Source organism: Hippopotamus amphibius, chromosome 9 (genome assembly GCF_030028045.1).
Source record: "Hippopotamus amphibius kiboko isolate mHipAmp2 chromosome 9, mHipAmp2.hap2, whole genome shotgun sequence".
Taxonomy (NCBI): Eukaryota; Metazoa; Chordata; class Mammalia; order Artiodactyla; family Hippopotamidae; genus Hippopotamus; species Hippopotamus amphibius.
The window spans coordinates 30291694-30315653 of NC_080194.1; the positions used below are offsets into that span (position 1 = coordinate 30291694).

The 23960-nt window shown below is 47.3% G+C and overlaps 1 protein-coding gene across 1 annotated transcript in view; it reads right to left on the reverse strand.

Annotated features, from left to right (window-relative positions):
• Window positions 1-23960, reverse strand: part of SPON1 (spondin 1) — a 270084-nt gene that overhangs the window by 22030 nt on the left and 224094 nt on the right. The window contains exon 7 of the mRNA XM_057750017.1: window positions 1415-1479. Coding sequence (XP_057606000.1) covers window positions 1415-1479 — 65 coding nt within the window. The remainder of the gene's footprint in view (window positions 1-1414; window positions 1480-23960) is intronic.

A 23960-nucleotide genomic window follows, 5' to 3' on the forward strand; every position in this document is an offset into this window, starting at 1 on the left:
AGGAAACGTGGGCATTTTCTACTAAGGCGCCGGAGGAACCTGTGAAGGATGCGGGTTTTGCGCAGAATTTGTCTTTCCTGTCTCTACCTGTGCTCTGGGCTGTCGCAGCCACAGCTTGATTTATTGAGCTAAACAAGTCAGCAGCTAATTTGCTCAGGCGTGGCTGTCCTTTGAGAAGCGGTCCTGGGGATAAAAGATGAAGCGCATTGGAAAACAAGTCAGTTTCGCAGAGCAGGACCTCACAAAGTAGGTCACCCTGGCTTTCCACTGGCCCCGGGGAGGCTGGAATCCCATTAGCCTCAATCGAGCAGGCTGACAAGGAGGGGCAGGGCTGTTTCTGCAAAACAAAACTTGGCTGAGTGTAGGCTTCCTAATTTGACTTCCTAATGAGATTTGGAAGAGGAAAGGGGAGACTGGGGTATAGGAAAACCAAAGGAAAATTCCTTTTCCTTAACAAGCTGGTGGCATTGAGTGGAGAGTATTTCGGAATTTGGGAAATGTTTGCCATGGATTAATTCTGTTCCACTGGGGTCTCGGGAAGTCTGAGGGATGGGTGAAAGTGTGGAAGGTGTCCCCAAATATTTTTTTTCAGGTTTTCAGAAAGCCTCTCTCGTCTTAAAAAAGAAAAAAAAGCTCCACTGACTCTTTCATCCTCTTGGAGCTACTGCCCAGTCTCTCTTCTTTCACAGCAAACTTCACAGGAGAGCTGTCGGTACTCACTGACTCCATAACCTCACCTCTGTTCACATTTCACCCTGCTCCAGGCTGTTGACCCTCCCCTCATTACTCAGCAGAAAGAATTCCCAACAGGGTCGCTGATGATCTTGATGCTGATAAATCCAGGGGGCATTGTGCAGGTCTAACCTTCCTTGATCTCTCAGCTGCCCTGGACACAGCTGGTCACTCGCTCCTTCTTGACCGCTTTCCCCCCTTGGCTTTCCTGATAACCAAGCTTGCTTCCTTCCTTTGCAGGCAAGTCCTCCTCAGCATTAAACGTTGGAGCTCCTTGGGACTCAGTCTCCAGCCCTTGACTCTCATTCTCAAGCTCCCTCTCATCCACATCCTTAGTGTTGACTGTCTCCCATTCCTTGGTGACTCTCAGTTTTGTATCTTAGTGCAGAATTCGCCCGCTGATTTTCGAAGCTTTATCGTTAACTGTATTCTTAACGCCTCCAGTGTCTGAGTGGGGTCCTCTGCGGTGTTAAAGCCATGGGGGACACGGAGACCAAGCCTGAATTCCCTGAGGAGGTAGGGGCACTTGATATTCCACGCGTGAGCAGTGCCCCTCACCTGCTCAGCCACCTCAGAGGCAGTGCTGACGTTTACGACACGACTGGCATATGGCGGCCAGTAGGTGGGTGGCTCCAAGTGCAAGGCTAGGGAGAGGGCTGGACAGGGCCCTGTTGCTACTTACACGTTGAGAGGCTGCCAGGCTGGCCACTGAGCTTTGGCTTTGATGACGGTGAGGACTTCATCACTCTGTAAAAAAGGACCACAGGTATTTAGTGAGGAGAGCTGGGCTCAGGGAACAAGAGGGCTCTGACATGGTGCTGTCATCTACCCCCACACCCTTACTTGCTGCTGAGGCTTTATCTGTCTAGGTGTGGAGCCAGTCTGCCCCAGGGTGGGGGAGCCCTGGGGTCTTGGCAGTGCCAGGAGGTGGGGCTGCGTCCAGGGTGCCTGGTGTGTGCTGGACACCGATGGGCCCACTGAGCTGCATATAAGGTTTCCAGCTCAGACCCTTCTCCACGAGAGCCAGGCTTGGACCAGCCCTCTGCCTGGGATGGCCAGACCTCTACACTGGGTGCAGCCTGGAGGGCAGGTCATGCTCTCTGTGTTCAGGCACTGCTCCAGCCACACTGTAGCCACCACCTGACCCCAAGGATTGTCACCCCCAAGGCCTCTTCTGCTGTCAAGACTCACACACTGGATCAGACTCCCTTGGACAAGGAGGGCAAAATGAAGTGTGGGGCCCACACTCCTGGACCACTCATGTTATCCTGCTCTCATTGGCTTTGGACAGTGTATGGGGCACACTTAAAGCCTGGGGACCTAAAAGAATTTTTTGAGGAAGAATTTGATAATTAACATTTACAAGGAGGATTTCCCTGGTGGCGCAGTGGTTGAGAATCTGCCTGCCAGTGCAGGGGACACGGGTTCGATCTCTGTTCTGGGAGGATCCCACATGCCGCGGAGCAACTAAACCCTGAGTCACAACTATTGAGCCTGTGTGCCGCAACTACTGAAGCCCACACGCCAAGAGACCATGCTTCACAACAAGAGAAGCCACCTTGATGAGGAGCCCACACACCACAATGAAGAGTAGCCCCCACTCTCCACAACTAGAGAAAACCCTTGTGCAGCAATGAAGACCCAAAGCAGCCAATACATAAATAGATAAACTAATTAAAAAAAAACATTTAGAAGGAAAGCCTTAAGTCATAATCGTGGGGAAAAGAATCAGAATTTTGTTAATCTTGCTTAACTTACTTTGAGGTTTGTTTGGGTTTTTATTTTCTATTACACATTGGGGCTGAGGGCTACCATATGCTGTTCAAGGCTTAAGCTTCCACAGTTCCAAATTCAGCTTTGCCTGGGGTTTCCCCAGAGTGGAGTCAGCTGGTCCTGGAGCTCCTGTTCCCCTGGCCTGGGCCCAGCAGTGCTCAGACACCATTGTCCACACTGCACAGAAAAGCCCAGAATGTCACCAGCAGGGGCAGGAAGAGCTTTATTGATGACTGAACAGGTCTCTGAGCTCCAGGAGAGTGGAGACCTGCTTGACGGGCCCACAGCTCTGCCCCAGGCCTTAGAGTTGTTCCTGGCAGTAGGTACCTAGCAGGTATTTGGGATGAATTGGTGAACTCATTAGTTGGTGGGTACCTTGCTCAGAAAATCCTATAGCCTTGGGGAAGCTGCAGGCAAGGAGGAGGTCAGAGGTGCCTCCAGGCTCAGGCCGGAAGATTATAAAAAGCCTCTGGTCTGGAGCACCTCATCTGCAGCCGGGGAAGGTGTTGCTGGGGGTGGAGTGGGGGGTGGGGCGCTTAGAGGGGCCAGAAGCTTAGCCAGATCCTCCTTGGCTTGGGCACCTGTGATGGGCCTGGGTGGGGTGAGGGTGGAAGTGAGGCCCATAGAGCATCCCCATCCCCCCAGAAACTCACAGCCTGCTCTGAGCTCAAGCTTCCCTGGGGGGCCCCCCTTTGGCTCAGAGGAAAGAATCTGTGGATGTATAGACACCCCCACACCCACATCTGCAGGGAGAGCATTTCCAGGTCCCAACAGAGCATTTGACATTCCTCATGGGAGATCTTTTTATTTGTTGAGACTGTGTTTCTCACTTACTCCTCATACACGTCTGCTGAGTGACTGAGAGAAGCTGCCTGACGTGAAGTCACATGTGAGATGCGACCTATTTCCCAAAGACCAGTGCTGGTCTCCCGTGATCTGGGTTTCCTGTGCTCAGCTCAGATGTTCCGTGTCCTGCGCTGAGTTCTTCATCTGCCCCAGAATACTGCTCTTCCTCCAGGGGGCCCCATCGGGCACATCCACGAGCTGCCTGCTTAAAACCTGCCTTCATCTCTCACCCCCTCACAGCTGTCAGGCCCCAGATGCACTGCGTTCACAGCCTTAACATCTCTTGGGTCCTTCCATGGTCTCCTTGCCGGTTGCCCCGGCTCCAGTATCTCCTTGCTTTTCCCCAGTGCACTCTTGACGTTGCTGCAAATCTGACCGTATCCACTGCCTGCTTAAAACCTGCAACAGCTCCCCACGACTTCTAGGGTGATTTCTTAATCCCTGAGTTTTGCCTACACAGCCTGCCTCATCTAGCTTTTTTCTTTGATTTTTAATTTCAGAATAATACATGCTTTTTGTGGAAAAATTTAGCATCACAGAAGCACACAGTGTAAATGTTGAGCATTCCACTTTAGCATCTACCCTGCCTTCTGCCACCTCCTTCTCCAGAATGTTACAGTTTGGTACATATCATTCCAGACCTTTTACTATATTTAGGTCCCATGTGTGTGTGTGCAGGTACATTAGATACAGCTTTTCCCACAAAAACTGCATCGTATTGAATATCCTATTCTGTACCATGATTTTCACATTTTCCCCTTACTATCATATCATGGAAAACTTTCCTTGTCAGTACCTATGGCATCATAGCTCTCCTTTTGTTGATTTTTAAAGCGTTAGAGATTTTCAAATTAGGGTAAGCAAGGTCAAGACTCAGGAAAAAGAAGTCCAAGTATGAGATCCAAGTAATGAGGTACTGTCTGAAGACCGTTTTTTGCCCTTGAAGAAATACTTTACTAAAAACTAAAATCAATGTGGGTGGAGTTAAGGGGGCACCAACTTAGCTGGCCCTGCAGATGCACTTTGTATTACAATTAAATCTTGGTTTTCAAGTCCCAGCTAATGACATATTGATTTTGATTTTGCAGCATGTAACTCAACAGAAATTGTTGGGGCCCTCCGTTAGTGTTTACTTATGGTGCTCACATCCCATTTGTGTTTTTTAGAGCCATGGAGGCTCCAAGGATGGTGGGTCCACGTATGCGGGCCCTAGAACAGCTTCTTCCTGTAATTGTTTCATCCTGTGGTTACGCACCATCTACATGATCAATAGTTCCTTGTTGTGATGATTTATGTTAGCCAATGAAATAAGAATGCAGGAACATTCTGGAAAATGTATTTAAAAAACTAAATATTTTTCTTGAAGCATCAAAATTCTCTAGTAGAACCAAAGCTCTATAGGATTGGAGAGGGTCTGGCTTGTTCATGGCCATGTCCAAGTGCTGTGGATACTCGGTAAATTGGTAAGAAAGCAAAGCCACACCATTTTTGGATGTATGAATAGAATTCCATAGCATGGATGTTCTCTTATTTGACCAGATTTACCGGTGGATATTTGTTTACATAAATGCTGCTATAATGAACACCTGTGCCCGTATATCTTTGTTTACAAGCTCCTGTGTCATAGACTTCTAGGAACAATTAAAGGATGAAGCAAATTGACAGTTTTGGTAGCACCTACCAAATTGTCCTCCAAATGTCTGTACCAATGGATACTTCTGCAAGGATGTGTACGTGCCAATGTCTTTACAACTTTGGACACACTGGATACTATCCGTCTTTTTCGTCTTACTAATCCAGCAGGCAGGAAAGCAGCGTGGTTGAGAGCACAAGCCCTAGAGTCACACCTGAGTACAAATCCTGACTGCACCATGACTAGCTCTGTGTCCTTTGGCAAGTCTCTGACTTCCCTTAACTTTTTCATCTCTGAAATAGGGTTAAAAAGTGTATCTACCACGTGGTGTTATTTGGGGGACAAAATGACATAATTCAAGTAACGTGCTAATAACTGTGCCTGTATTAGCACGAATACTAGCTACTACTCTTATTCTTATTCACATTCAGGCCAAGCTGGTATTAAAACTGATTTGCACTCCCTGAGTACAGAAAATGGAGCACACAGTAGCATCAACAAAGCCACAAGGTCTCAGGAGAATGTCCCCTTATTTAAAGGTTTATGTAGCTGGGTGAGCCTTGGATGGGAGCACTGGGGCACCAGGTATGTTACATTCTAAGATTGAAGGATTTAAATTCAGAGTAAGCAATCCAAACTTCAGACGTAAATGAAAAACTGTTTTAACAAGTCTCTAAGGCCCAGTAAGGATCTTTCAAGATCCTTAGAGCCCTTATCCAGCTCGCATAGGACCATTTTCAAACAAAGTATTTCAGGGCACTCACAGTTCACACCTTGTTTGCATGACGTTAGCACTTTCCCAGAGATATGCCAATTAAAATTAAAAACCTCCAAGAAACTGCAGGATCCTCATGCCCATCTTCACGGCAATGAGTTCTTCCATTTTGCTTTAGGCAAACATATTGTGAAGATGTTACAGCTGTACTCAGACTTCCTACCTACGGGTACCAAATGAAAATCGCACAGCCTGAATCAGGCCATGGGCTGAGGTCAGATCCAGAGGAAGGAGGGTTCGTGTGGAGTGGAAATAGGTCTGGGACAGGTCAGAGGCAGAAATCACATGGATATCAGGATATGCCATGTCTTTGCAGAGCAGAGAGGCAGAAGGTGAGTCTGGGCGGGCCAGGTGGGGGCTGGTGTCTGAACAAAGCTTACCCCACACTAACCCTCCCATGCCTTCTAGAACCAGCTCCCAAAGCGGGAGAGCTCCAGCCTCTCAGTCGTGCTCACAGCAACAGGTGAGTCTGCCCCCTCCTTCCTGCCTTGCTCCCCACCTCTCCTCTGTTCCTGCACCTTCCTGGCTCCTGATGGTTGGCCTTTGTCTCCCAGTCCTCAGCCACAACCTGTTTCTTCATCCTAAGGCCCCCTTTGTTCTGGGCGGCACTGAGGCTAAGCTTCCTTACCGCAGCCTGTCCCGCCCCAGGCCAGCAGTCTGGGAGTCAGCCCAGCCAATCTGCCTCCTGCCTCCGCACCAAGGAGAGAAATGGGACGCAGTCCACGATCACAGAGGGGAAGGAATCAAAACAAGTAGAAACAGCAACAGTCATGTATTGTTATTATGTGCTAGGCACTTTGCTAATTACCTTATATACAGTATCGGATTAAATCCTTAGAACACATTCAAAAGGTAGGTATATACTTCTTAATCCTCAGAAACGCATTTCTTGGCCCAACTTGGTTACATGGTTAATCAATGGCAGGTCTAGAATGTAAACCTCAGTCTGACTCTGGAGACCACACTTGTCAGCCCAGGTGGAGGAGCCTGGGAAGGTCCGCTATGGGGCAGGAGGGCAGGGCTCTCTTGAAAGCTTGGGCCCCATGCCTCCCAGCCCCACCCCCCAGCCCCACCCCTGCTTCTGCTGCCCTTCAGGGCATGTCCTAGCCCACCCTGAGTGCTGAGTATTACAGCCGCACTGGGGGGGTAGGGGTGGGAATTCTCATGCAGTGTGCACAGCACTGGTAGTGTTAATGCTGTCCCGAAAACTGGTTTTGATAAAGGGGGGGGGGTAGTCCAGGGTCCCTGAGTTGGAGAAAAACTGCTGCTACTAAAGAGAAGGAAAGCCAATGACACTAAACGCCTGGCCAGTGATTCACGTACCTGCACCTAGAGACCCTCCCACCCCATTGTGCATGTCCCCATTGATCAGCTTGCTTCTTAGGAAAACCTTTGGGAATGGCTACCGTTTCGTTTTGCAGATGAGAAAACTGAGGGTCAGAGAGGTCAAGGGACTTGTAAAGACCATCCAGTAACCACAGTCCCAATACAGATGTGTCTGACTCCAAAGCTCTTGCTCTTCCCGCTTTCCCTGATGATTTCTCCTCTCCATCTCCCTCTCATCCCTCCCTCATTTTGCTTGTTTTTCAGCAAGACCATGACTGCCCCTGGCTGACAGTTTTCTCCAAGGAGCCCTTGCTTTGAGGCACAGGGTCACCAGATTCCTTCTGGAAGGGCAGCACCTGTCACCCTAAGTAAAGACCCCAGTAAGCAGTGTTTGCTTCTACCCTTTCCCAGAATTCCCACTAACCACCCATGAAAAATATCAGTCCTGATGGCTTCCACCTGCGAAGGGGGAATTCCTCCCCCCTCGGTGAGTGTCCTGGTGATGAGCAGCAGGAAATGAGCCATTTTATGAGGCGATAATGGAGCTATAAGCATCTTTAAAACCAATTGTGTCCAACACTGCCTCCCGTCATTTCAACAGGCTCTGGGTTTATCGGGTCGTAAATAAAAACAGACAGCTCACATTTGGTGGTGCTCCACAGTTTGCCCATGCCCTCATGTAGGCAAGCAAATGGTCCCCCTTTCTCAGATGAGATAACCGAGACTCACCTCTTTCCGCTGCCAATGGTCAGTGCCCAGCTCTTAGCTCCTGTGACCGTTTGACGCAGCTGGTCACGCCCTCTGCCTCGAAACACTTTCTGCCTGGCTCTGGCACCTGCTACCTCTTCATTGTCCCCTCACCTCATTCCTTCTCACCTTTGCTGACTCTTTTCATCTTCCTCCAAACCTTGAAGTGCCTCTGGTTTCAAGCCCTTGAGGCTCCTCTATGCACACTGCCTTGGTGATTTCCTCTTGTCCCATGCCTTAAAATACCAGCTGTGTACACACTAATGGCTCCTAAATTGTCATCTTCAGCTTAACCCCACCTCCGAACTCCGGCCTGTATGTCGACTGTCTAATGCTTTCATCTGGATGTTGAATTGGTATCTCAATTCAACGTGCCTGAAACCAAACTCCTGATCTTCCCCTCCCCAAATCTGGCCTCTCTCATTCTTCCCATCCCATTAAATGGCAACGGTGTCCTTCCAGTTTCTCATCCTTGATGCTTCTCTCTCCCATACTCCACAACTGGTCTTTCAGCACCTCTGTCAACCCCACTTCTAAAATGTATTTATGAGCCAACCACTGTCTGTCACCATTGTTAGAGCAGGGGCTCTACTGCATCCTCCCTGTGTCCCCAGCACCATCTTGGTCCAGGCCACCATCATCATTTGCCTGGATTATTGCAACCACTTCCCGGCTGGTCCCTCTGCCTCTTCCCTCGCCCTCTTCCAGGCTCTTCTTTACACAGCAGTCACACCATGCCGTTCCTCTGGTCAAAATCCTCTAACGGCGTCACACCACACAGCAAATGGGGACCTTGCCATGGCCCCCGTGGCCCTTCATGTTCTGCTCTGGCCCCATTACCTCACTAGCTTCGTGTCTTACTTCTCTTCCCCCTCACTCGCTTTGCTCCAGCCGCCCTGGTCATCTTCTCCTCCAACGTGCCAGGCACACTTAGCACTTGCAGCTCCCTGAGGCTGGGGCGCTGTCCTCCCAGTTACCAGAGGACACATTCCTCTGCCTCCTCCAGGACTTTGCTCAAATGTCACCTTCTCAGCGAGGCCTCTGCTGACCACACTATTCAAAATAGCAATTCCCTGCCCCTTCCTCAACCTGGCACGCCCCCATCACTTTCTCTGATTATCTTTTCTCCGTAACGTTTGTTACCATCCGATATACTATGTATTTTGCTTTCTTACTTTTTACCAGCGATCTCCTCCTGCTACAATAGGCATTCCATGCGGGCAAAGGCTTTTGTCTGTGTTGCTCACTCACCACTGTATTATCAGTGTTTAGAACTGTGCTTGGAATGTGCTCAACCAAGCTTTGCTTTGTGATGAGGAAGGGGCTGGTGTCCTTCTGAGCCCCAGGCCACCAGGACTCCATGGCACAGGGTGGAGCAGAGCTGGGTAAGTGACACTGACGGACCCAGGCGCTGAGCTGGTGGGCACTGGAAAAGCCGGTGAAGAGTGGCCGGCAGAGAACTCTGCTAGACCTGCCTGGTAGTAGAAGGAGGGGGGGAGGGGGAAGGGACAGGATGCGGAGGCCACCGTAGGAACCATGGTCAGGCTCACAGGCTCTGAGTCTGCCGCAGGTGGACGCCCCAGTGACCTGGGCTGGCTGTTTGTAACCGTCGATAGCCCACCTTGCCCCCAGGAAGCAGCTGCCATCACGAGCCGCTGTCCGATGAGCGATTTCAAAGCCAGAGAAGGTATCTGAAGCCCATTAACAGATCTACAAGAAGATGATGTGGTTTCACAGAAGCATTTCAGATTCAATTTCTTCTTATTTCTTTTCAAACACAGCCTGTAATTCCGATGGGAAAATTGCATAATGCCTGTAGATAATAATTTTCCCGTGAGATGATTTTGTGAAAGCAGCTGGGCATTTCTGAAGCCGGAGAGGAAGGGCCCATCAGCGCCGCGCGGGCCTGCCCCTGCTGCCCCTGCACCCACGTCCGTCTCGGGCAGGTGGAGAGCTCTGAGGACCGGCATCACCTCGTGACCTGAGAGAGAGGGCCAGCCTTCCGTGTGCCTCTGCTACCGCAGGCATCGATTTAGCTCATTCTTTGGTGACCAAAGTGCAAATCCTGGGCTCAATCCCATTTTCTGGACTTTCACCGTAACCTTTAGAATGCTTAGGAAGGTCTGCCTGTCCTCCGAGTCAAACAAGGAGCTGAAGGGGTTGATGGGGCACATCTGTGCCCCCCAGCCCAGCCCCTCATGACCTGATCTTCCTAGGCCCTCCTCCCCACCTTCTGCCCTATCTCCAGCAATTAGAAAAGACGTTAGTGCAGGGGTCAGAGCAGAGAAGTAAAAAAGTGAGGTTCTGCCATCACACAGGAGAGAGCATGCTAAGCCAGGCTGTCTGCTTCCCAACAGGCGGGGCTGCAAGAAGCCCAGCTGGAGCTGGGGAGGGCGGATGAGCCAGGCCAGGTCTAGCTGAAGGCACCTGCAAGGCACCCTGTAGGGGCAGCGCCCCAACCCTGCCCCATGGGAGCATCTTGTGGGGAGGGTCTTAAAGGCGCAGTATTCGACACCCCTTACCTTCTTCCCTGTCTCCCCCCTCCCCACCTTCCTCTGAGAGCAGCTCCCATCCAGTCCTGGAAACCATGGTTAGGGCAGGGACCGGACTGTGTCCCCAGCACTGGCCTGGTCTGGTGAGGTATGCAGGGAATGATTAAGGGATGAATACTAGATTAGGTAATTAAACAATTAATTAATGACAAGCTAGAGGAAGCCTCTGGCCTTCACTGCCCTCCCAGGGAGTCTTAGTGGGGCTCTCGCAAGTGCTGTGGGACTCAGATGCTGCTGAAGGGCTTGTGAGTAGCAGTGCTAGGATCTGATTTCTGTGTTTAGAGAATTCTGCTGACTGCGGCGGGGGAGTAAACTGTAGGAGGGCAGGGGGAAGCGGGACACCAGTCAGGGGACACTGGACCACGAGAGAGCAATGGAGTGGGTGGGAAGATGTTGGACACAAGACATAATTTTAAAGGGAGAAGTCACAGGATCTGCTGATGGATTGGATGTGTGGTGTAAAACAAAGAGGGGTCAAGGATGACTCCGAGGGGGGGTGTCATGTAGGCAGTTGGATAGATGAGGATGGAGGTCAAGGGAGAAGTCCAGGCAGTAGATAAATTTGAAAGTCATTAGCATATAGGTGCTAGTTAAAGGCAGAGTACTTGGGTAGTGAGGGAAGACAGACAAGAGGTGGGGGAGAGCCAAAGAGGGAACAGCCAGAGAGGAGGACAATGGGACCTGCCCCCAGGACCTCTTCAGAGCCCTGGTGCTGCTCCCACTGCTCCCTGCTGTCCCCACGGTCCCCCTTAATCCCCCGCTGTTTCCACCTCCTCGTCCCCACTGCCCCCATTCACTGCCCCCTGCTGCCTGTGTAACCCCCACTGCCGCCAGCGCTGCTACCTGCTCACTGCTGCCACCACTGCCGTGCTGGTCACTGCTGAAAACTCAACTGAAGCAGGTTTCGGAAAGACAAGAAAGTGACGCAGTGGAGCCAGCAAGCCCAGACACTCTTTCTGAGGGGTTGGCTGGGAAGAGGTATTGAGAAACACAGCCGTAGCAGGAAGGACATGTGACTATTTCTTAGAAGACGAGTGACATTAGGGCAAATGCAGAAAGAGAAATTGCTGTTGCAGGAAAGAGAAAGGGTGCACCTGCAGGTCTGAAGTCCTTGAAAAGATGGGAGGAGGTGAGATTCAGACCCCGGATGGAGGGAGGGCAAGAGGACAGCAGCTACTGGCTTGATTACCAGCACTGCTGGGGCGACGTGAGGATTTATTCATCCAGCAAATGACGACTAAGCCCCTGCTCTGTGCCAGGCTCTGAGTGCTGGAGACAGAGCCCTGAACAAAACAGACACCAATCAATCCCTGCCCTTGTGGAGCTTTCCTCCTAGCACAGCAGGCAGACAGAAACAAAGGAACAGTGGCGGGTGTGCAAGACTGGAGTGGCTCTCTGGGGAAGATAATGGGGAGGAGGGTGGTGAGAGGGAGGCCAGAGCTGGATGGGGAGGGATGTGGCAATTTTCAATAGAGAAATAAATGCTAGTGTATATGTAAAGGACAAGGAAAGAACTCTAACAAGAAGAGAATATACCTTACATACTAAAGTAAGGTCTTCAAAATTTTAAAAATAACATAACCATATTCTAGGAAGTTAGAGAGAGAGAAAGAGAGAGAGAGAGAGAGAAGCAAAAAGGAAAACCCATAATCCCACCATCCTAACCCAGCAGCTGTCATCAATTAGTGTATTTATTTCTATATTTATGTGTCTTCATCACATAGTTGAGATCATAGCTTACACACACACACATTTTCTTTCTCCTTACTATTTCCTTGCATCATGGGAACTAGGCTATTATACAGATTATTAAATAAACCCTCCTGTACCTCGCTTTCTAATTTAGCATATTTTAGAGAGAATCTCATTACCGATATAGCTCTTTTAATGATGAACCCAAAGACCACATAGCAATATAAAAGTACACATGTATACACTTTTGTATCTTTTTTTTTTTTTTAACATTCCTATATAATCTTTTGGCTCATCATCTATTTGTATAGTAATCTAGCTACCAAGTTACAAAGAAATGGTAGAGATAAAGAAAATGTGTATGCTTGTGCATGTGTGTGCTGTGTGTGTGTATATATGTGTTTTTATTTCCATTTGCCTAAAGTGTATCTGGAAGGAACATAAGAACGTCACAAAGACGGGGTGCCTCAGGGGAGAGGCACTGGGAAACGGGAGCAGAGAAAACAAGACTTTTCATTGCATAAGTTTGCATTGCTTTTGAATTTTGAGCCATGCAAATATATGGCCATTAAAAAAAAATTGGGAAGAAAAAGCCACTCCAAGTCTGTTCGCCATGGTTTTCTTATCTGGAGAAATATCCATGAAGGCTTTGGAGGGAGTGTTTGTGAAGCCTGCACTGCGTGTGAAGTGGGGCAGGGCGAACATCTAGAGGTGATGGGCTGGGAGCCAGGGCAGTGGCTGAGGAGGTGGGGAGAAAGGACAGAAGCTGCAGCACAGGGGCAGAATTGATGACATCTGATGGGTTCTTTACTTGACGATTTTAAAGCCTGTTAGGCTTTGTTAGGTTTTCTTATCTTTAAAATAAAAGCTGTTTCAAAAAGAAACAAGAATTCATCTGCACACCAATATCTCCCTCTTCTTCTCTCTTTCCCCCGAAGAAGCTTCTGACCCACGTATCCTACTGTCAGCCTGTTTTGCTGGATCCTCATATATAATATTTCGCTTCATCGTCTCCCTCCATCCGCTGATTTCCATAAAAAGCTTTCAAATTATGAAATAATGAAGCTCTAAATGACCTGGACGAGGGAGAAGTAAGCACGCCTCAAGGTGCTCAGCACGTTAGCATCAAATAAGCTTCCAGAAGTGCTGCTTTCTTAAATGGTGCTATTTAAATGCAAAGGAACAGCTCGGTAAGTTGTAAAAGCTTAATTCTTTTCATTCCTGTGACCCCCCCCCCCCCACCCCCCCAGATACTCATGGAGGTCTGGGGAGAGACTGGGGAGGGAAGAGGAGAAATTGTGTGTCCAGGGACTTCCCTGGTGGTGCAGTGGTTAAGAATCTGCCTGCCAATGCAGGGGACACAGGTTTGAGCCCTGGTCTGGGAAGATCCCAGATGCCACAGAGCAACTAAGCCCGTGTGCCACAACTACTGAGCCTGCGCTCTAGAGCCTGTGAGCCACAGCTACTGAAGCCCAAGCGCCTAGAGCCCATGCTCCCAACAAGAGAAGCCACCCTGATGAGGAGCCCGTGCACCACCGTGAAGAGTAGCCCTCACTTGCTGCAACTAGAGAAAAGCCCATGCACAGCAACGAAGACCCAACGCAGCCAATAAATAAATAAATTAATTAAAAAAAAAAAAAGTCCAAAATGAAGATTGTAATTAAGATGCCACCTCTTAGGAAGATAGCCTAATGAAGCCTAAAACATATATCTAAGGACGCTTCATGCACGTTAGATTTAGGCCTGGTTTTGGAGCACAGTGCTGAAAAATCTCAGTTATTAGACCCCTGTCTGTAGTTCCTGCCGCACTTCACCACGCTTAACCCAGGGCCCCCCTGCAGTTCCTTACTTTTGCAACTCAGGCTGAGTGCAGAAATATTGCCACTTGGACTTCTCTCTGATGTGATGTTTTGTTTTCTTTAAAAGAAAATATCAATAATCCAATCATCTCTAACTATTAAGCAATTTTTCTGTACTTTTCGTTTCCTGAAGGATAAATCATGGAAATAATCCATGCTTGAAGCTATAACAATAAAAACAACTATTATTTTCCAAACTCAAGACCATTCACATGTCTCCAGTCTATCTTCCTTGGCACAGCACCATCTCCGAAAGCAAAAGGGAGAAAATAAATAGCTGAGAAGTTTGAAGTTGGATCCTATCAACAATTTTTTTCCCATTTGTAATTCAATTGAGCATTTTCCTTACTCAGGTAGTAAGAAAAGAATTGCTGTTTTGATTGAAACTATGTGTAGTTTTGATATAAAAATTTTTATAATGGATTTTTCCTTATTACAAAAGTGTGTTCATTGTAGATTGTTTAGAAAATAGAGACAGGGGAACAGAATAATATAAAAACGACCTGTAATCCCACCACCCACAGATAACCACTGCTACTTTTTCCATTTTAAGTCGAGAAAAAAAACCTACTTCGTGTGCCTGAGTGTGACATGTATGGAATCACCAAAGCAGCTTAATTCCACTGGTAATAGGAGCCTTGATTCTATCTTATTCCGTGTTGTTGGGCCTGGCTGAGTAGACCTGGCCTAATAAAACTCGCAGGCTGTAGTCTGAGAAATCATAGGGAAGAGCTTCTATCAGCTGCATTCTGAAGAATGCAACCCCAGGCCCACCTCGCCTTTATGTTAATGCAAGAGCCTTCTAACTCCCATTTTATTCTCCCACTTCCCCTCCAATCTGTCATGGGCCCCTTTCTAAAGCATTCATTTGACAGTCTACTCCACGAAATTCTTCCTTGGGCTTTAGGGATAAAGTCCAAATCTTTTAGCATGGAACACAAAGCTTCACTCTGGCACTCTTTACTTCTCCAGCCTCATATCTACCCTTCATCCCATTCACCACCATTCTCATCTTCATCCTTACCGCCAAACCAGTCACCAAGGACTGGGTGTGGTCTAGGTACTAGGTACCATATTGGGCATGTTACATACATTATCTCATTGCTGTGCCACCAGTCCTATAAAGTGGGGTTGGCGGATGAGAAAACTGAGGCTCAGAAAAACCCAACAATTGTCTCCTCTGCACACAGCTAGTAATCAGAGGAGCCAGAATCTGAGCCCAGGGTCCTCTGATGTCAAAGCATAATTATCAGGATACCTGTCTCCCTACGGAATTGCTTGCAGTTTCTAAACTAGGTATGCTTTATTTCAAACTTCCGTACCTTTGCATAAACCACCACCTCCCTGAGGTGTCTTTAGCCCTTTCTTACCTAGATAATGCCTCCCTGTCCTTTAGAATGCAGCTCAAACCTTTGGTTTAGTGTAGCTGCCCCTTCTCTGTGCTTCCAGGGTATCCTGCATTGACCTCTGTCGTGGGACCTACTTCACTGAGCTGCTGTTTCCCTTTTCCATATCAAGTATTCCCTCCCTTCCCTTTCCCCACTGAGAGTGCCTCAAGGGGGAGCAGCTGTGTCTTACTCATCAGTATTTCCCTCTTCCCCCCTCTTTAGCCCAAGATTTGGCACAAGGAAAATAATAAATAAATGTTTGTTTAATAAATGAATGAATGAGCAGCAGCTCCTAGAGCCTTCAAATAGGCTTCAACTGATCAAAACTTAATTTGCTTATAATGTTCCTGCCAGAAGGGGCTCAGAGAAATAAGGAAAATGAAACCCAGAAAAAATTCTTCTCTGCCAGATCCCTTGCCGGATGAAAGAGCCCATCATTTGTAACTAACTGCTGATCCTCAGTGGTGCAGAAGGCAGCTGGGCTCCCTGATCTTTTTTTGTTATGTTTAATCCTTGTCACCTAGCTATTTTATGCTCCTGATAAGGTCCAGTGGCAGGTGAAGTGTAACAGAATATGCCACCCTGAAATATGCCTCTTTGGCATAAAGATTATTTTGAGCTGATTATTTTGAGGAACTGCAGACACAGGAGAAGCTCTGAAAACAGAGTAGAGGTTACCCTTTTGTAAGAGAAATTTACATTAGAAAGGGAAGAGCGCTATTACTGGAGATCACTTTTTCATTTGAAGACTGATCTGCATGGCAGGGCAGATTTTGTTTACCATACATTTCCTCTTCTCATCTTCCTGTAAACTGTCTTCCTCGCCTTTGAAGCCCCAGACCCCTATCCTTTTCCCTAGCTCAGGATAGCATATAAGCCTCAACGACCTGGCTGCCTTCTGAATCTCATATCTTTGTGGGACTCCCATTGTGTATATACATGTACACATATGCACGTAATTAAAATTGTTTTTTTGCTCCTGCTAATCCGTCTTTTATTATGGAAAGGTGGGGAGGGTATCAGCCAAGAACCTAGAAAGGTGGAAGATTATTTTCCTCCCCTACAGAGGGAAACTGGCTTTGGAAATTCTCAAGATGCAAAGAACAGAAGGCAGAAGGGATAAAACTATGTCCAGCATCTACACGGACTGGGATGGGGAGTTAGCAGGTGGGGGACTGGAGGTGAGGGTGGAGACAGCCCTGGGGGAGCTCTCACCCAGTTTTCACATTCACAAAAGCCTCAGATTAGAGCTTGGTATGATCTTAAGAGTCACAAAGATACACAAACAGAATGAATGAAGAAGCTCATCTTACAGCTTTTAACATGCCCCTGCTACTGACCGACCCCATCTGTGGTGAACTATAAAAGAATATTTTTATAACTCTTGTAAATTACCTTGAGATGAACACTTTATTGCATGAAAGTTTTGTATAAAAGCATTACCCCAATTTTGTCAATAAATTAAAAAAATAATAAATTAAAAAACGTATATTAAAAAAAAAATGAAGGTAATGACTTCTGAGCAGCCTTGGCTGTGTTGGAGGGTCTGAGTGAGACCTCTGCATCTTGGGCAGTAGTTTGTTTGATTTTGTGCGATAAATAAAGGCAGATGGTACATGGCGGATCAGAGTTATCTGGCTTGCGAGAGTTGATTATACACATCTCTTCGCAACTCTGTGTTCAGTGACTTCACATTAGTAGATTGATATTGGCCATGGTGGGAGTGTTTACACCATGGAAATTGGCAAACACTACAAATCAGGGCTTTTTCTTTTTCCTGAGAGCCAACTGCTAATCTTTTTGTTGGGGCGGGGGGGAGGGTAGGGGGTCTGTGCTGCACAGCTTTCGGGGTTTTTAGTTCAATCCCCAGGGACTGAACCCACGCCCTTGGCAGTGAAAGCATGGAGTCCTAAGCACTGGACCACCAGGGAATTCCTACTAATCGTTTACCAGCGTTATCACTGGTGGTGGGAGAGGAGAGGGCAGCCTTAAGCTGGAGGCCAGGGGTATTTTTTTGTTTTGTTTTGTTTTTATAGAAATTTATTTGTTTATTTATTGGCTGCATTGGGTCTTCTTTGCTGCACACAGGCTTTCTCTAGCTGTGGTGAGCGAGGTGGGGGCTGCTCTTCATTGTGGTGCATGGGCTCCTCATTGCGGTGGCTTTTCTTGTTGCGGAGCATGGGCTCTAGGTGTGTGGGCTTCAGTAGTTGTGGCGCACGGGCTTAGCTGCAGCGTGGCATGTGGGATCTTCCTGGAGCAGGGCTCAAACCCGTGTCCCCTGCATTGGCAGGCAGATTCTTAACCACTGTGCCGCCTAGGAAGTCCCCAGTGGTATTTTTCTGACCTAATGATCGTGAAAACGAGGAGGGGAGGACTCAAGACACTCACTGGGTATCAAGGTGCAGGGAGCATCCAGATCTGTGGGCAGGGGCTGTGTGTCGGTGCTCCCCTCACTGCCTGTGCTTCAGAATCTGCTGAAGATGTTTCAAGTCTACTTATGTTCAAGTTTGACCTCAGAGCTACTGAATTCGAATTTCTGGGTGGAGCACAGGAGGTTTTAAAATGTTCTCAAAATGATTCTGGTCAATGGAATGCCATATGGGAATCTTTGTTGTGTGTCTCAGGATACTAGGACACTGCAAGAAGAAGATGATGAGGTGCAATCTCTGAGGACACAGATTTCCTAAACAGGCCCCCTGTCTCTTCATGTAATGCCTTTGTCACCTGTCACAGTTTGATGGAATCTGGGTTATGATGGTCATGGAGAGAGTGGTTCAGGGCCTGAACAAGGAAGAGATTGGGAATGTCATCATGGGAAAAAGGTGTGCTTTGAAAAGGTTTTTTTTGTGCTTCCATAAAGTTTTGCCAGACACTCCTTTGATTTGGGTTTAGCCCATTGTGTCACTTGCTGTTGAGTTCCCAACAGACTTCACAGGCAACATAATATCTTAGGGGACCCACATGACTCCAGCACCCACTGCAGCTGAAGATGATCCTAGTCCCGACAAAAGCTGCGGACTTGGGCTGGAGAAGACAGTGATTCCAGGGCCAAAATCTTCAGTGAGGGCTGGCAGTGACCAGACGGCTGGTAGGTGGCAGAGACTGGGGGGACAGAGGCTGGTATGGCTGGGTGTGAGGAGCCTCAGAGGAGCACGGTTCTTTCCATAAGATGGGGTGTGAGGAGGTGATGGGAGTGAAGTGGAGCCTGAATCCTCCTCTTGTCTTGAGTTATATGGGATGTGGGGGGACAAATGCCCTTCCCTTGGGAGGGTGGGGAGGGGCACATGGAGACCAGGTTTTTCATAAGGAGGAGATAGAGATGGAGGGAGAGCTGTGTGATGGGGTTAGGGATGTAGAGGAGCTTTGGAGGACACTTTAGGACATTTCCCACTGCCCTAAAATGTCAATGAGTTCCCCTAGAGTGGGGATCTGGCTTTCTCCACCATGGTTGTCCTGCTATATATTATTGTGAATCAGTTGCATCATTTATCACACCGTATTGCAATTTTTAAAAACTGTGTTTATGTTCTAGGTCCAAATTCCAGATGCAGTGAAAACAGCTTAGGCCTTGATATGTGACAGGCGTAGGTTTGCATCCTCTTTCCTTTTCCAGCTGTGAGGCCTTTGGCAAGTCATTTCGCCTGTCTGACCCTCCGTTTCTTCATGTGTAAATACGGGTATAGTAACTCTACCCACCTTTTGGGTTGCAGTGAATAATAAATCAGATATTGTCTGGAAGTTCCCACTACATTGTCTGAGATATGGTAGGATCTCAGAAATGCTTGACCCTCCTTCCTTGACTGAATCATCTTTGTTTCTTCACGGTCTGACACCATTCATGGTTTCATGAAGGTGCACAAAATAGTTGGTTGAATGAATGAGTTGGTTGAAGGAATGAATGGGGTAAGTGAATAAACTAATTAATTAATTAATGCTAATTTGCAGAAAGATAGGTTGGTGAGAACATTGAAGGCATTCACCCATGACTGAAAGGACTTCTCTTGCCATTCTTTTAAGTATTTAGCCCAGGCCAGATCCTCTGTCCTATTTCGAGGTCAGGGCCGTTCCTTTGTCCTGACCTTGCATAATGAGCCTTGAAAAGCTTGTGGCTTTTTCTTTTTTTTCTATTTTAATCCTTCTCTCCATTTAAGGGGCCATATTTTCTCTGGAGACCGTGGGGTGAACATCGCCAAGATAACGGGTAATAACATTAACACCACTGCCATGATTCACAGAAAATTCAATTAAAGTAATAACTCCTAATGCACGATGAATTGTTTTTATCTTAAGAATCCAATTCAGCCATCAGCTCACCATCATAGTCAGATGCCAGAAATTACCTTTAAGTTATAGATCTGTAATGTGATGTTGAAATGCATTTCTGATTATATTTTATGATGTTATGTTATAGACGTTTTTAAGGTTGGAGTGGATAGCTTGTGTTTTCATTTTCTATCACCAGGCAATTTGAAATCCTCTTCAAATATATAATGAACAAAAATTAGAAATCTGGGGAGCAAAATCACTTTAAAAGAGTGATTAAAACAACCTAACAATGTCAGCTAGGTAAGGGCAATAATAAAAGACTATCAGTGTTACTTAACTTCTGTACTGCCTTCTGAAGACAGAGATGGGGAAGAAAAATCACTTTCCTATAGTGGAATTCAAGAGATTTGTCACCTAGGATGTTGGATGGACCATGTCCAGAGAGTAGTCCTCTCCTTTGCTGGCCCAGAACCTTGATTTTGGTGGTGTGTGCAGAGGGGATCAACCAGAGGAACTGGCTCCTACCACCCAAATTCTCAAGATGTAGAAGACATGCTCCACAGGGAGAAATAGAAAAGTAGAGTGGACTTTATGTAAACCCACGAGTGCTTGGGTAGCACAACGTCCACATGTTGGAAAGTCCTTTTGAGAAGCCATAATCTTAACAGAATGTGGCCTGGGAAGCACAGAGTTGAAGCAAGGGGTGTAGCTGAATGGTTTTAGTGGACAGTCATGAAGCTCTCTTAGGCAAATGCATTCACCTCCATTAGAGGATAGACCTGCCTTGTAGATCAAACATCATATCAGCTGGCCACTCTCTCTTGGGGCACAGAAGACCTTCACACACTCCTTCCCTCTGACCACCCTCTTTCTAGAGGCCATGCTGACCACTCCCTCTTATGTGCATCTTCCTTCGGCCGGCCTACAGTATGATAGAAACAGCTGGCAGTTCTATAACTAATATAGGACTTTAGAGGACACATCTTAGTTGTGATGATTGGAATTCGGCCATCACTTACTCACAGCCAGATCTCAGGGGCACCTCTGCACATGGTTTAACTATGACCTTTGCACTGGTTCATCCTCCTTCAGCTCTTAGGGGGTGCCTGCCTGCTCTCCTCGTGATGGTGGCCCCTCGCCATCGCCCAATACATACTGCCCACCCTTTCATATAGGGAGAGTGACTAGAACTAGGATAGCTTTGCCTTCACAGCCTGAACTTAACTGTTACAGTTTTCTAGCAAAGGATGAATTTCCTACTGCTTTTCCATGAAGCTGAATGCAACCATAGGAGGTAAGAACATTGCAGTGAGAAAGAAATAGGAAGGGGCCGTAAATTAATACGTGGAGGAAGAAACCTGTATTTATTCAGGTTCTTCTAAGTGCGCTAGATGAATGGCATCCAGCACAAGTGGCAGCGGGTTGGGGACAGGCTGGGGAGCAGGATGGCTTTCTGTACCCACCCAGCACGAAAAGCCCTAGAAAGTAGAACCAAGTCAGGGAAAGCCCCAGAGGAGGGCAACTCCTCCTCATCTGAGATGGGGCTCCGTTGCCACCCATCCCACTGAGTGGCTTTGTTCATTTTCCACAGCCCAGTGCAGAATTCAGTCCTCCGCTGCGGAGAATTCACGAAACCGAAAAGTTATTCTATCCGAATTGTCAACAGACAGAGCTCATTTCAACCTTGGCTGCAACTGGGAAAACAAATTATGATAGAGAAAAGAAATGGATATTTGCAGTTTGCTTTGCTAGGCTGTTCCTAATGTGGTTCTGATCTGCCCTAAGACCGTCACACAGCCTTCCTTGTGGCGCTGAACTGAGCCGATGGATGGAGGAGGCACGGCTTGGGGAACATTTCACAGGTCCCTAGGCAATCCCGTTGCCCACTTGTCACCAGGGTCAGAAATATATTGGCTGCCAGGGCATGCCTATCACCCGAATGTTCCTGGAACAAATGCCCCTCTGATCCGGGACTGACACTTCCCTCATTCACCACCCATTTATTAGGTGTCTACTACGTGGACCAGGTGCTGGGAACACAGAGATGATTAAGATGTGGTTCCTGCCCTCAAGGAGCTCGTATTTTATCAGGTGGACAGACCGAACACATAATGACAAGTCAGGGAGATATGGGCCCCCGGTGCTGGGGCTGCAGTAAGGAGGAAGTATTCATTCTTCCTGGAGTGGCTGAGTTCTCACCAGGTATTTCACAAACTGCTTGACATAGACAGGATGCAGACCCTCTTGGGGGGGGAAAGAGAGGACCTGGGAGGGAGGAGGATGTTAAATAATTGGCTTTCCCAAGTCTCCCACCTTCCATCTCCTCGTAAGGAATGGTTCTGAGAGCCCTAAACGTCACAGATGTGACTAAGTCAGGAAGACTCTGGGGCTATCACCAAACAAAACAGGAGAGGGCATGTCTGCATTTGTTTCAGCACAAATTATTAGCTGTAGTGCAATGTGGATGAGAAAAATCACGTTTTCCATTTCTTGAACATCCAGGCCAGTGGTGTGCAAACTGTAGTGTGTGTCGGAGTCACCAGCGGACTTGTTACAACAGGCTGCTGGACCCCCGCCCCGTGAATTTCTGACCCAGAGGGTCTGGTGTGGGGCCTGGGGAGAACCTGCATTTCTAACAAGTTCCCAAGGGCCAACCACTGACCTAGATAAGTACCTGTCACATAGGAAGGGTTCAATAAATGATAGTTATCAATAGTATTAGGCACCGTGCTTAGTGCTTTACATAAACTAACCAACTTAACTCTCATAATAGCACTATGCTGCAGGAATTACTATATTATTCTGTTATACATGAGAAAATGGAGACTCGGAGATCTCAGTATCTTGCCTAGGGTCACAAAAATAATAAGTGGCGGGGATGAGATTTAAACCCCAGTATATTTGAATGGAGAACCCGTATCTTTTCTGTCGCTCTGTTCTGCCTCTTAACTAGAGAAATGTTTTTTCTTTCCTTTTCTTTTTAATACAGAAACTAAAGAGGTTCAACTATAAATAAGTGAATTCTAGAGTCATAATACCCTCATTCCATTTCAAATACGTCCCCAAATATATTATTAAAATTGTCCTTCAAATGGCAGTGAAAAGACCATTTATTTCTTGAAAATAGTTGTGAAAATATATGAGAGAACGTGAGCTGGCAGTGCCTGAGCCCAAGAGCCTCCTAAGCCAGTAGCTATCAATCCTTTTTTTAAAAGTAATGGAGCACATTTTGTTAAATAAAAGTGTATTCAGAACTCTGATATATCAGCAGACAGGCTTGTGAAATAGATGTTGGTGCTGGCAGAAGTGACTGAACCTTGAGCACTGTGGGCAGAAACTGAGAGCTCTCCCCACAGGAGCATCAGCTCTGATACGAATAAGATGATCATCTGACCTGCTTTGGAGTGGGATGCAAAAGTGGATCTATGAGTTTCTCAGAACCCGGAAGAAGGCAGAAGAAATCCGAGGGAACCCCCAGGACACATGCCCCGCTTTCCTAGGAAGGGCTTCACCAACAGCCTAGGGAGGAAGGGCTGGTTGGCTAGATGGGGCTGTTAGGCCTGCCTCATAGGAAGAGTTTTAACACTAGTTAGATCTGCTTCATATTTGTGGTTGAGAAGTCATTTAGTAAACTATTTAGCTCGTTCCTTATCAACTAATTCTTTTGTAATCTCTGTGAAGCTGAGTAAAATACCACATCAGATATTTCTAAAGAACAGGGTTTACCACCAAGCAAGCCCAACTGATGATAGCCATTTCTAGTAAATGAGAGATTCAAGTCAGCAACCACTCCTAATAGGGGTGTATCCCCACATTATTTGCTTCTGCTTGGATGAGTGGCCTAAAACTCCCAGCTGTGTTCAGAGTTCCCTATGATTCACTACCCAACCCTGCATGTGAAGACCCTCTGCACTTATAGGACTGATTCATAAACCACCTCCAGATATTAACTTTATTATTTAGAATTGAATCTCATCCACCACCACCTATTTCTATATGAGCCGTCAAGAGAGACCAAGAACTAACTGTCTCCCCATATCCATTCTCTCCATCTTCCATTTGGTAATAACTTGCAGTCACGTGTGGCCATGTGGCTAATACCTTAGACAATGGGATACAAACTTTTGGATCACCTTTTTAAGGAAGCTATTTGCCCTCTGTTTCCATTCCCCTCTTCCTTTCCTGCTGCTTGGGAAGAAGCAGCAGCTAAAGCACCTGTCTTGAACCCAGATGTGGGAGTCATGTGCAGAGCCGGGCTGAAATAGACCACCAGCCTTGTGTCACTCACCTTTGCACTCTTACGCGTGAGGGCAGGAACCTTCTATCTGATTTAAATCTCCGCATCTTTGGTCTCTTTATTATAACTGCTCA